Source organism: Electrophorus electricus, chromosome 18 (assembly GCF_041902795.1).
Source record: "Electrophorus electricus isolate QZ-2024a chromosome 18, ASM4190279v1, whole genome shotgun sequence".
Classification (NCBI taxonomy): domain Eukaryota; kingdom Metazoa; phylum Chordata; class Actinopteri; order Gymnotiformes; family Gymnotidae; genus Electrophorus; species Electrophorus electricus.
The window spans coordinates 3,044,547-3,058,779 of record NC_137514.1 but is presented as its reverse complement, the minus strand read 5'-3'; the positions used below and the strand labels follow the sequence as shown (position 1 = coordinate 3,058,779).

At 38.0% G+C, this 14,233-nt stretch overlaps 1 protein-coding gene and 1 long non-coding RNA gene across 2 annotated transcripts; one reads left to right on the top strand and one right to left on the bottom strand.

Moving 5' to 3' along the window:
- Positions 1-3,735: 3,735 nt before the first annotated feature.
- On the bottom strand, positions 3,736-6,479 carry LOC145652085 (uncharacterized). Its single transcript, XM_081701480.1, has 4 exons — positions 6,440-6,479; positions 6,052-6,185; positions 5,800-5,871; positions 3,736-5,429 (listed from the first exon to the last, which is right to left on the bottom strand). The coding sequence occupies exons 1-4, from the start codon at positions 6,440-6,442 to the stop codon at positions 4,856-4,858; spliced, it is 783 nt and encodes a 260-aa protein (XP_081557606.1). The 5' UTR covers positions 6,443-6,479; the 3' UTR covers positions 3,736-4,855.
- Positions 6,480-9,942: 3,463 nt separating this feature from the next.
- On the top strand, positions 9,943-13,953 carry LOC118242613 (uncharacterized). The gene is made up of 3 exons (XR_014118305.1): positions 9,943-10,039; positions 12,462-12,798; positions 13,504-13,953. It is a non-coding gene; the product is annotated as an uncharacterized LOC118242613 (long non-coding RNA).
- Positions 13,954-14,233: the final 280 nt, after the last annotated feature.

Sequence of the window (14,233 nt, the reverse complement as noted above, 5' to 3'; positions counted from 1 at the left end):
TCTGCCTCCTCAGACCTGCTCTCATCACAAACACAAGTGTCCTCACTTCCTCACTACAAGCAGGCACATACAGATCTATGCAATTTCTCACAATGGGACTTTGACCAGGAACATTACCCCACTTCAAATATTTCGCATCTTTGATGTCAACCCTAATGCTTGTAACGTTGTCGCTGGCCCAAGTGCAGATAGGCGTGGAGCAGGACCCACAGGCTCCCTCGATGATGTGAAACATTTATTAACATAAAACATGAAGAAAGGTGGCACTCACACACAACATTAACAACAGACATGACTTATACATTTAAATAAACACAGGCTACAGTAACATCTAACGATGACTACATACGCATTTTACATACATCAGCAAACAAACAATGACCAATGGTGAGGCACGTACTGACGGGGGTTTAAATAGACGGACACACATTAACACGTAACCCCGTACAGGTGCGTGCCTTCACGGGGGTGTGGCTACAAACATGGGTGAACCACATGACTTGTGGGGGGGAGCGTCCCGTGACAGTGCTGACTCTAGTTGTGTCAGGGTGTAATGCCTCCACAGCAGATATTGTATTTATTATTGACAAATAAGAATGCAAATTAAGAAAGAAAATTATTATACATGATGTTTTGTTTGGCAGACTCATACTGTGAAAGGTGCATCAGTAAGACTGGCTATGTAAGAGGACCTGTCAACATCAGTTACAGTTACCCAGAATCCCACAGGAGAGACCGCAAGTTTCTCTGCAAGAGCGTGGACACTGGTGTTTGTATATTTGGTTTATTTGTAGTAGATGTGAATATTATTTATCCTCAGAGTCACCTGCAACTCCAAACCAGTCCCTCCAAATTTCACAAAATCATGGGGTGAGTCATGATGGTGTTTTAAAGTAGGTCACAACTGGAACATGTTCACAAGTTTCACCAATAAAATGTATATCGTCTATAGCTGAAACATTTATCTAATCCACATGCATTTTGTTACACAGGAAAATGTCACAATTTTATTACAAGGGACAAGCAGTATTTGTGTTTTTATTTTTGTTTTCTTTGCTGTCAGGATCCACTTTCTGTCTGTGACTATGAGGATATTAAAGACACAAGAAGCCATTCTGTCTCAGACACTGGAGCTCCCACAGTCTACTCTCAGTCTACCCACAAACCCCTCTGATCCCTCCCAAACCTTTTATGCCAAGACACAACTACCCACAAATCCCTCTGAAAGTATTTATGCCAACACACACAATTACCCACAAACCCCTCAGATCCCTCCCCCCCAAATTTAGCTCAACCACCTTCAAGCTTCCTTGATGTGAACATTTAATCCACAACTCAACTACAACTAAACTGAATTTCCATATAATAGTGCTGTAGTTTTGTAACAATATTGTCAATAACACTTTTCGTAGGGTTAGAATATAGCAATTTATATGAACACCTTTGGTTACTTTTGTCATGGACTTGTTTGTGACTTTTATAACAACTTTGTTTTTCCATTATATCTATGATATCCAGTTACTTGAGACAATTTCATGTGTTACATCAAATTGTTTTCTATTAAATAATTATATTTAATGGCAGAGAAAACTGTCCAGCATGTGTATATGTGCAGAAAATGTCTATTCTACCATTTAAACACTGAGATGATGATGTTAGTGAAACTTTTTCTGGTACTTCTCATGATTTCACACACATTTTATTGTAATGTCCAAGAGATTTAAAAAAATGAGAAATATCACAAAGCAAGAGCTCTGGATGTGTCCGTGTGAGGACATTTTGGTGTGAGTAGACATCCAAGATGAACCAGTAAGTAAGTAAAGTTAGACGCCCCTACGCATAGTTTAATAGGTTGTGAGAGACATAGCCTTGCTGTAAAGCAGAAAGAGAAATCAGTTTTCCTCCATACTCCACCCCAACATGGAGACTTCTACACTGATGAATCACCATCTGCTGTCTAAACTATCTGGGGCACCATTTCGCACCTATCCAGAACACCCCCAGTTCAAACTGTCAGACCAGCTTACAGGCCAGCAAAGAATACTGCAGCATTTCCTCACATGTTGCTGCTGTTCTCTTCCTTGACCTATTGTAATGCTAAATAAACTATTTTCCTCCATTAATCTATGCTACTGGTGTTTAATACAAAGTCCTTGAGGTATCCGACGCAGCCAGAATCTGCTACCTAACAAGTGATTTTTACAGTTACTGTTTTCCTTTGTTGCACATATTTTCCTCTAGATGGCAGTAAACACATTTTGACACAGACACAATGACATTAACTTAAAGGAGAAAAAAAAGCCAGAAATTGAGCTGTCATGGTGAAGTATGTCCATGTTGTTCATATTACAGTCATGGTGAAGTATGTCCATGTTGTTCATATGACAGTCATGGTGAAGTAGGTCTATGTTGTTCATATTGCAGTCATGGTGAAGTAGGTCCATGTTGTTCATATTACAGTCATGGTGAAGTAGGTCCATGTTGTTCATATTACAGTCATGGTGAAGTAGGTCCTTGTTGTTCATATTACAGTCATGGTGAGGTATGTCCATGTTGTTCATATTACAGTCATGGTGAAGTAGGTCCATGCTGTTCATATTACAGTCATGGTGAAGTAGGTCCATGCTGTTCATATTACAGTCATGGTGAAGTAGGTCCATGTTGTTCATATTACAGTCATGGTGAAGTAGGTCCATGCTGTTCATATTACAGTCATGGTGAAGTAGGTCCATGCTGTTTATATTACAGTCATGGTGAAGTAGTTCTATGTTGTTCATATTACAGTCATGGTGAAGTAGGTCCATGTTGTTCATATTACAGTCATGGTGAAGTAGGTCCATGATGCTCATATTACAGTCATGGTGAAGTAGGTCTATGTTGTTCATATTACAGTCATGGTGAAGTAGGTCCATGTTGTTCATATTACAGTCATGGTGAAGTAGGTCCATGATGCTCATATTACAGTCATGGTGAGTAGGTCTATGTTGTTCATCTTACAGTCATGGTGAAGTAGGTTTATGTTGTTCATATTACAGTCATGGTGAAGTAGGTCTATGTTGTTCATATTACAGTCATGGTGAAGTAGGTCTATGTTGTTCATATTACAGTCATGGTGAAGTAGGTCTATGTTGTTCATATTACAGTCATAATGAAGTAGGTCTATGTTGTTCATATTACAGTCATAATGAAGTAGGTCTATGTTGTTCATATTACAGTCGTGGTGAAGTAGGTCTATGTTGTTCATATTACAGTCATGGTGAAGTAGGTCCATGCTGTTCATATTACAGTCATAATGAAGTAGGTCTTTGTTGTTCATATTACAGTCATGGTGAAGTAGGTCTATGTTGTTCATATTACAGTCATGGTGAAGTAGGTCCATGCTGTTCATATTACAGACCATAAACACAGCTGATGAAGGACCTATGTCTGAAATGTTCTTTTTCTCTGGAAACTGTTCAAAAGAACATGTGACACAAAGGTCCTGGTTTTCCAGACTGGAATAAGACAAGATGCTGAAGTGCAGTCCTAACACTGACTGGATATCGTTAGTCACTGTGTAAGGCAAACATTGTCATGTGCTTCTGTTTACAGCCCTCTTCTTACTGTTTCTAGTTCTGCTTTCTAACACAACAGCACTTTCTAAAGCAGAATATGGATTACATTTGTTGTATTGCTTTGTTGTTCACCAGACACATCTATCTAGTTTTATTTAAAATCTTTCACATCAAGTTCTGTAAGTACTTTATTATTTCTGATCCGATTTTAATCTGAAATTATTAACAGTTCCAAACATTTATAGAAATATATCATGGTATAGTATATTAAAAAAGGGCAGCATTTTTATAATAGTGATATGTTTTTGACTATACCACTTCTGTGTATGCGTACAGGTAAGAAGACCAGTTATTGCAAGACATTTCTCACAGATGCATACAAAATTTCACCTGCATGTGTGAACAAGATAAGCAAGTACAGATGTTACCTCACTCGTACACTATGTATGTGTGCTTGTTAGGACAAACCGTCCATAAGAAACTAGAATTACGGCACGGTCCCTAGAGTCTCTGGAATGAATACTATTGTCATGAATGGACATCATCCTGGCGTCTCTGTTTCCATGGTTTCCCTGTCGCGTCTGTTTTCCTTTACTTCCTTGTTGTTCCGTTCCTTGGTTTCGTTTTCTCCGCCCCCTCGTCTGTTTTTCCACGCATATCATTACTTTCACACGTGTCTGGTTTAGAGTTGATTAGTTCATACATTTAAACCCTGTCTGGTTGCCTGTGTCTCTGTTGTTCATTGTATGTAAGTAGGTTCATTGATTATCCAAGTCTAACCGCTGTCTGTATTCCATGTATGTAAAGTCGTGTTTATTTTTCCTAGCCTGTATGTTTATTCTCATCTTTGTTCACTCAAGCCTGTGTTTCATTCTAGCCGCTGTTTGTGTTTATTAGTTGTTTGTGTAACCTAGCCCTTGGTCTTGTCATGTATCCTCATACTCTACGTGTTGGTAAACTGACCCTGGACTACCCTAACGACATGGACTTTGGATTTGCCCCTAATAAATCTCCGCACTTGCGTCCGCCTCCTTATCGCTCATCTTTACAACTATTGAATGGAATAGAATAATAATTATTATTAAAATAATAATAATATTTATCAAATTTATCTTAAACTCAAGGGTGCATTACAATATTATATGAAAGACAGGAGAAAAACTAAATCTGTTACAAAAAACCAAAAGCCCTCCACAATAACAGCATTATAATATTATTGACATTTTTTTTTTATTACTGAATATGATCAATTTAATCCTCATTTTTACCATTTCCAGAGAATTTCACAATTCTTCGGTAGTCTATTGCTTGTGCAGAAACTCAGAGAGACAGTTCTGATTTACACCTTTCTCTTTGGTTAGCTGCTCACACTTAAAATTGTTATTATAGTAACAGCAGTATATGTTTGGTCCTTGAATTGCTGTCATGGCTTCAAACACTTCCTCGCTTTTACGAGTTTTTAGGTCTTTGTTGTATATGTTTGTAAAAACCAAGGCTTTGTATCCTTCTGCTACATGTACAAATGTGTTTTTTAGGGGTTCATAGATGTTTTTATCGAACTTTGCATTTAGGCAATATTGAGTGCAGGGGCTTAGATATGTGTAGACGATGACACACTGATCATCCGGTTGACCACCGGTACTGGTATAGACAAAATGTTCTAACACTCGTTGTTCTGCATGGGTGTCAATTACTTTAGAATTAGCATTGTACACCCGAGTGGGAGTCGCTGCTGTGATCCTTCCATCACAGTATATGTCTCGTTTTGCCATCATCTTTCTGATGACATCGAAGTCAACAGTGTTCAAGCTGTCAGTTTTTCCTTCATTACAGTCCTTCTTGGTAAGGCGTAATGCAAAAGAAAACTGAACACCTCTGAAGAAGGAGGAAGGGAGACGGTCAAGAATACATTTTAACTGGCACAAAACTGGACTGCAAACAAACTTTCACTCAAATTGTGTATGTATTGCAGTCACATACTGGTTTTGCACAAACTCTCTGGAATTTAGTGGTCAAGCACTGTTCTATTCTTTATACACATTACATTGAACAATTTACAAGTAAATTACAAATTCACAGCAAAAAAAAAAAAAAAAAATAATAATAATAAGAGTGATGGTGCAGATTAACACTCCAGAAAATAGATCAATAGAAATGTATCTATTACATGAGTATAATGTGTAAAAATCAGTAAACATTTTAATAGTAGTATTGCGCATTGTGACAAACTATGATGAATAGTTACCCTATTCTTAGATCCTCAGGAAGATTGTTATTCTGTTGATTAACTTCTTTTCTTAGTTGATCTCGATCAATCCTGAAGAGAAGATCATTCATCAATAGACACTCAAGAAATCTTGAGCACATTAAAACATTTGCGAATGTGACCAGCCAACTCTACAGGCTGGAAAAGAAGCTGGTTAAAAAAAACCACCACTTACTCCACAGAAGTAAGCAGGTCAAAGTGGACTGTGATTGAAAGTGAATCAATACTCACTTCTCCAGCATTCGTTCAATGATGATTGCCAAGTTTTTTTTTGTGATTCCATTATTATTGCACCCACATAAGAAGCAGGTGCATATAATCATAATGATAAAGATCCGCACCACTTTAAAGCATATGGTCTTCATCTGGGCCCCAAAGGTCATTAAAGTAAGAGACATGAATTCAAGCAGTTTACTTAAATGGCCGATGAAGGACTAACAATTATTTATCTGTCTATACACACACATATATATAACGCTATATCTTCATCTCAGATGAAGCACACAGATTACATTATACAAAAGATAAAAGATCACACATTGTGGAAAAGTAACATAAAGGTAGTTTAAAGATAGTCGTGTTGACAAAAGAAACTTAATGCCACAAGTCCAAAACTGACCATGTAATTTCTGTCGGCCCTGGTGCACGGTGTCGGCTTCGGTGAGGTGAAGTGAAGTGACTATTTGCCTGTCAAAGAAGACCCATTATATTCCTTCACTGGAGGTGACGCCTCTTTCTGATCTGACGTCATCTACCTCTGTGTCTCTGCTTCTGCTTCGCTCTCACCCTCTCAGTTCTGTCCAGATCTAGTCAAGGTCATTCAGATCAACTCAATTTTACTCACTTCGACACATCTAATGATTGCATTAAGCATAATATTGTCAAATGTATGTCCTCCCTTTATTCTGCTCTCCTTCTTTTATCTATTTGTCTTCTTCTCTCTCCCATCTGTGAAAGAAGGTGGCAGCCATGATGGACTACTATCCCATAAATGATGGACTACTATCCCATAAATGATGGACTACTATCCCATAAGTGATGGACTAGTATCCCATAAATTTTTAAATTGCGATTTCAGTGCCTCTCACAGATCCTAAGAGGTGTCAAATAGCAGTCTGCTGTTTTGAAACTTCACGCTCCGCTAGCCCACATAAGTTCTGCACATTTTTAAGATAATCTTGCCGACACCGTTGGTAAAGCATGTGTGGTAGTAATGATAGCAATAACTCTAGCCACATGTAAACATTTACTGCAGAAAACCAGTTATGTTTGCTTTGATTATTTGTTTGCAAATTCATGTTTATCCACCAGATACAAAATACAGGACCCCATTGACAACATTACTTTTGGCAGTTTTATTCTCCCACCCATTAAAACCTCCTTAGGGTCATAAAACTAGTCTGGATAGGTCTGGACACTTGGTCATGATTAGGGATATATTAAAAATTCTCTCTGGTCATAAATGTTTGTATATATCCTTATATGTTGTAGAGCTTTTAGAGGAATTGTATCTATGATGTGTTAATTTTACAACCCCCACCTAATAAAACCTGTTTTACTCCCAGCCTCTCCACTCCATAACACCTGCACAGCCACTGTGACCCCACCTCCGCCCAACTCCTGGCGCCCTAACATCCCATAACACCTGCACAGCCACTGTGACCCCACCTCCGCCCAACTCCTGGCGCCCTAACATCCCATAACACCTGCACAGCCACTGTGACCCCACCTCCGCCCAACTCCTGGCACCCTAACATCCCATAACACTTGCACAGCCACTGTGACCCCACCTCCGCCCAACTCCTGGCGCCCTAACATCCCATAACACCTGCACAGCCACTGTGACCCCACCTCCGCCCAACTCCTGGCGCCCTAACATCCCATAACACCATCACAGCCACTGTGACCCCACCTCCGCCCAACTCCTGGCGCCCTAACATCCCATAACACCTGCACAGCCACTGTGACCCCACCTCCGCCCAACTCCTGGCGCCCTAACATCCCATAACACCTGCACAGCCACTGTGACCCCACCTCCGCCCAACTCCTGGCGTCCTAACATCCCATAACACCTGCACAGCCACTGTGACCCCACCTCCGCCCAACTCCTGGCGCCCTAACATCCCATAACACCTGCACAGCCACTGTGACCCCACCTCCGCCCAACTCCTGGCACCTTAACATCCCATAACACCTGTGCACAGACTTCCACCTCCGCATTCAAGGAGTTTTGTGCACACTAAGTTATTTGTAGGGTGTGTTGTGAAGTTGGTTGATCTCTTTGAAGTAGGCTAAATCCAAACTCCCCCCACTTTTCTTGTACATGTCCAGACATATTGTGGACCTTTCAGGATTATTGTAAATTTGATGTGTTAATTTTATAGCCCCAATAAAACTTCCTAGGTAAACATTTTTTCCAAGCAATACCCTGAGTAATAAATGTGTTTTGAAGTTGGTCTATTTATTTGACATATGTGAAACACCTAGACTCTTTCTTTGATTTGTACAGGTGTCCACATGTTGGTGGAATTGGATTTTTAAAGTGTTCAATTTATATTCTCCCCAATAAAATGTCCTTAGTAAATGCTTGTTTTCTCCAAACACTGTCCTGTTATAAATGTGTTTTGAAGTTGGTCTATTTATTTGACTTAGACTAACTCCAAACTCCACCTTTCTTGAACATGTCATATCATGTTGGGGGGGGGGGGGATATTTTTAATGTTTTAATTTTATAACAGCTGGTAAACATTTCCTAAATGTTTGTTTTCCCCAGACACATGGTCTGCATGGTAAATTTAAGGGCATTTAAGGGCATGTTAATAAAACCTCCTTAGTAAACATTTGTTTTCCCCGGACACATTGTGTGCATGGTAAATAGACATTTATGGGCATGCTAATAGAACATCCTGTTTAAACATTTGTTTTCACTGGACATGTGTGCATGGTAAATAGACATTTAAGAGTTTGCTAATAAAACCTCCTTAGTAAAACTTAGTTGTCTCCAGACACCATCCTGTTATGAATGTGTTTTGAAGTTCAACTATCTCTTTGCCATAACTCTTCTTTTGCTTGTATAGGTGTCCACACACTTGTGGAAATGTATCTTTGAAGTGTTTACAAATGTGGGTAAAACTTACTGAACATTTGTTTTCTCCAGATACCACCCTGTTATATTCCTTAATTTTATTAAAGAGGCTTACTAAAAACATATACAAGAATTTATGACCAGAAAGGATTTTTATTGCATACTGTGGTGGAATTTTGAATAAACAGCAAGTCAGACGTGATTAAGAGAGTAATTTAATAAAGAAAATAAGACATACAAAACATACAAAAAGCTGTGTGAGAGCTAATGCTCTGAAGCAAAAGCTCTAAAGGGGTAGACTGGCTCTGCTCCTTATACCTAGACTTCACCCCCAGAGAGGGGTGCTCTGTATCCCTGTTTACCCATTCCCTGCTCCTTATACCTAGACTTCACCCCCAGAGAGGGATGCTCTGTATCCCTGTTTACCCATTCCCTGCTCCTTATACCTAGACTTCACCCCCAGAGAGGGATGCTCTGTATCCCTGTTTACCCATTCCCTGCTCCTTATACCTAGACTTCACCCCCAGAGAGGGGTGCTCTGTAATCTGTTTACCCATTCCCTGCTCCTTATGGCGATGAACATTCCTGCAGTACCAGAGCACTCACCAGGACAGACACAGTTTGCAAGATAAGACGAATCCCTCTTTACGACACATTCAGGTCACGAAGCAACATTCCAACAGTCGCTTTGTTCACACAATATACAGAGACAGAGTGTGCAGACTAAACTATTCATATAGGATTATAGAATGAAAGGATTAACGTGATTATATATGAATCATTACATATGAATCACACGATAATACATGATCGAATAATATTTTCCATCACAGAGAGAAAGAAATATTAGTGTTAGACGCATGTTTCTCTCTCTGTAGTAGGAGGCTTAAGGCCATTCTATTAATGCCATTCTATTTTTCACTGCCCTCAAAAATAGAAATGAGAGGGTTTTTTCATGTGAGTTAAGCCATAAGAAGATGAACAGAATGGGTACGCCCAGACACAGGGGCAGGGACCAACACAGACAGGCACACAATCTCTAACACACATCTTATCTAGGAGTTGGAGTCAGTGGACATAAAGCTGAACTCAGAATGAAGATTCTTCTCATCTTGACACTGCACCTGATCTCAGGTATGTATGAATACTCAAACTTTAATCATCATTATCAGCAGGGTCAAATATAGTATTTGTTTAGATGGTCACTTTTGGTGAATTTTTAGATCTTAGTGGGGTCTCTACAAAAGTAACTGGGAGTCGCCATGAAGTGCAAAGATGAGATTTAAAGAGAGTTAACCTAAAAGATAGTTTGACTAGCAGTTCATTGCAACTGTGTGTTGCCTGAATCAAAAATGCATTTTGTAATGTGTAAAACAGGAAGATCAGAGGCCTCACTGTGGAGCTGACGTATACTCGTAGTCACATTTGTTAAATGTGAAGCACACATTTAAATTATAACCAGGGTATTATTAAATAAACCTCAAACAAGAAGATCATCTAACCCTTCTAACCTTGAAGTAGTCAAAGATCAGAGTAATGCATACAGCTGAGAGGCAGAGTTTACTGATTTTAAAAAAGTTGTAAGCAAAAAAAATCCCTGCAGACCACTGATTTAATTGTTAATACTTTATCTGTCATGTTTATATCTCTTTATACAAACGATTTTAGACAGACCTCATTAACACATAAACATACTGATGAGGTATTTTGTTTTGGTTCATGTTAGTAACCAGGTTGGTTGTTGATGTCCTCATACCTCAGCATGTCCCTCACTGAGGACATATAATGTGTGTCTGTTGAGTGGTAGATTATAACGGTGAACGGTAGGGAGGCGGTGGCAAGTACGGAGAAAAGGAGCAAATCCAGGGTCGTAGTCGTCGGAGTAGTCCAGGGTGAATTTACCAATACAGAGATTACAGGGATACATGATAAACAAACCAAAGCACACGAAGGCAAACAGGGGAAGCAGGCTATAACAGAGACTAGGAAATAACGCATGGAGGTAAGGAAAAGCAAAGGGTTAAGATAACACACGGGGTAAAAAAAAAACCAAAAAAAAACCCCGAAGGCTTCGAAAAAGAGACGAGCTTTCAAACACATCCATACAACGAACAGCAAAAACACGGGGCCTCAGTCAGGGTTTAAATACATGAACTTAACAAGGCTAAAAATGAAGAACAGGTGTGGGAAACCAAACTACGGAATAGAACCAAGTATACCTGCTCCTCATTGTGTCGTTAACATGCATGTTTAAGTGTCGTTTAGGTGTTCGTTGCCGATGTTTGAGTCCATCTGTGTGCATGTTTAATTGTGAATGTTACATAAAATAAGTATAGTCTTATATTACACGCGACTCGTCCCGTCATCCTTCTTAAAATCTCCAGCGTTATAAGTAGTATAGTTTCTGAGGAGGAAGCAATAGAACAGTGACAGAATTAATTTTAAATAAAGGTATCCACAAAGACCTCATAGAAATTATATATATATATATATATATATATATATATATATATATATATATATATATATATATATGTATATGTATATATATATATATATATATATATATATATATATATATATATATATATATATATATATATATATATATATATAATTAATTATTTTTTTTTCAATTTTAGTTGGAAGTCTCTGAGCCACAGAAGTCTTGAGTGTAATTATGACAGTGTGACATTGTAATCTGTACTGATGATCAGTGGTACAATGGTGTTATAACTGACAACATCTCCCAGGGAATTTCATACAGTGACTTACAGAAGGTGCAGAACAAACCAAACCAAGACTAAAACTAAGACTAAAACACAGTAGAGAAACAAAATGATCAACTTCAATATGAAGCCGTTTCTTACATGGATGTTTGTCAGGCCTTTCCGATACAGGAGAGTCCAAAGACGTGTATAGATCAGTGACTGCATGTGCAGAAGGAGTCACCATCAAGTGCAAATATGAGGATGAATACAACACCAACCTGAAATATTTCTGTAAGAATGTAACAGATCAGTCAGGCTTAGATCAAATAACAACAAATCCAAACAATAATTGGACTCATAAAGACAGATTCTCAATTTGTGATAACAGAAGTGTAGGATTCTTCAGTTTATTTATCAGAGAGCTGAGTCTAAATGACACTGGAACATACCAGTATGATGTTAATGTATCTGATTAACTGCATAACTACACTGAAGTGAAGCTCAATGTAACAGCAGGTTAGTAGCATGTAACATACAGTTTTGCCAAAATCACTTCATCAATTAAAGCTTTCAGAAATAATAACAATTTTGCCAAACTGCACTTTTGTAAATCATCCTGGATAAGAGCATCTGCTAAATGCCGAAGATATAAATGTATACAGGTTAAGATAAACTTGTTACTTTCATAGGTTTGTAGCTATAAGGTAAGTGAGACTGATACAGATCTGATCTCTGAAGCATTCCTAAAGTGACATATTTCCCTTTTATTAACATAGCAAATCCTAGAACAAAAGAAACATTAAGAACTATTAATAAATGCAAACCTGAATGTGTATGATTGACAGACTCATGCCGTGGTAAGACCATCAATGCCTATGTAGGAGAAACTGTGAACATCAGCTGCCGTTACCCAGAATCCCACAGGAGTGAACCCAAGCTTTTCTGCAAGAGACTGGACACTGGTGGCTGTAATTATATAGGATCGGTGAATAAAACAGGAAAACCAGAAACTAAAAAAAAACATATCATTGTATTATGACAAAGAAAAGGAAAACTTGAATGTGACTATAAGATATGTAACAGTGCAGGACTCTGGTGAATACTGGTGTGGAACTACATCAGACTGGACAACTGATCATGGACTCAAGATTTATAGTACACAGATCTACCTGCAAGTTGTAGGTGAGTAAATAACAAAATCTGTATAATGCTTTATTGTTTTGACAATGCAGAGGCAGCATCTATACATCATTCTAAATTGCTTAATCAAAAAACTATTTTAGCAAATCCTAGAGAGTCCAGAATCAGTTGATGCTGTTTAGATGACAGGAACTAAGCAAATGCTTTTATCCTTGAGTAGTAAAGGCTGTAAAGTAGTCTAGTGCCTGTAGGTAGCCAAGGCTGTAGTCTAGTGTCTGTAGGTTACCTGGAGACTGTAAAATAGTCTAGTGTCTATAGGTAGACAAGGCTGTAAATTTGACTAGTGTCTGTTTGTAGCCAAGTGTCTTTTCTGTGTTTTATTTGTTCACTGCCCTCCCAACCCATATGACTGATCAACAATATTATAACTGTCTAAATGAGTAGAGTCTGAATTAGCTGTTGAACATTGTTACACTTCCCATCTAATTTACAGCACTAAATTTGTTTTCAAATTTACAACCACCAGCACCAAAATGCAGAGTTTAAAAGCAAACACAAATAGTGTTTTTTTTTTCTATTTAACCAGAAAGTCCAGTTTCAGCCTCATCACCACATTCAGATCTGTATGTCCAGATGTGAGTGTAGCATGTATCTGTATGGTATCCTACAATGATGACAGCCTGAACTAAATTCACTCCCCATAATTAAAACTACTCTTTTCCTTTTTTGCTTCTCGTCTCCCCACAGACCCTGCCAGTAACCAAGCAGATTCTGTCTACCAGAGTCTGAATCTTGCCAACAACCAATGAGATTCAGTCTACCAGAGTCTGAACACAGCCATTAATGTCACTTATCCTTATGCTCCAAACCATAAATAAATGGATAAAATATTACAATTTAATTCAAATATTAGGCTGACGTATATACAATAGATCGGAATCATTTTAATCCTGAATTTAAACATATACAAATAACATAAAAATATGTGATTTCTGTACATGTTAACTGTATGTTTTCAGTTATTTTGCTATATGCTTTTGGTTTGTTGATGTGATGTTTTCATAGCTTATTTGTGGCCTTTTGGCACCCTGCCTTCTTTCATATTTATAGGGCAAAATATGCATATCCTTAGATTCCTTGTAAACAAAAAAAAATAAAATTATATATATATATATATACATATATATATAAATTGTATTCCCTTGTACTGTTGTATTATTGCTTTTTTATTCAAATAATATATATTTTATCTATTCACATTTTTCTTTATATGCAATTGTCAGACATTCTTATCCAGTGAAATTTACACATTTATCAGTATGACAGTTTGTGATCACTGGGACTCAAACCCATGACCTTGGTATTGCTCATTGCTTTACCTGCTATACTGTATACTAACCTTTAGATACTAAATAGTTTAATAATATATAGTAACATTTGACTAAATTATTGAACATTTATTTTGGTGTGTGATAAT

Coding starts and splice junctions, on each gene's coding strand:
- LOC145652085 (XM_081701480.1), bottom strand. Junction 5,872..6,051: donor ATTGAACGAATGCTGGAGAA/GTGAGTATTGAT, acceptor TCTTCTCTTCAG/GATTGATCGAGATCAACTAA. Junction 5,430..5,799: donor CCTGAGGATCTAAGAATAGG/GTAACTATTCAT, acceptor CTCCTTCTTCAG/AGGTGTTCAGTTTTCTTTTG.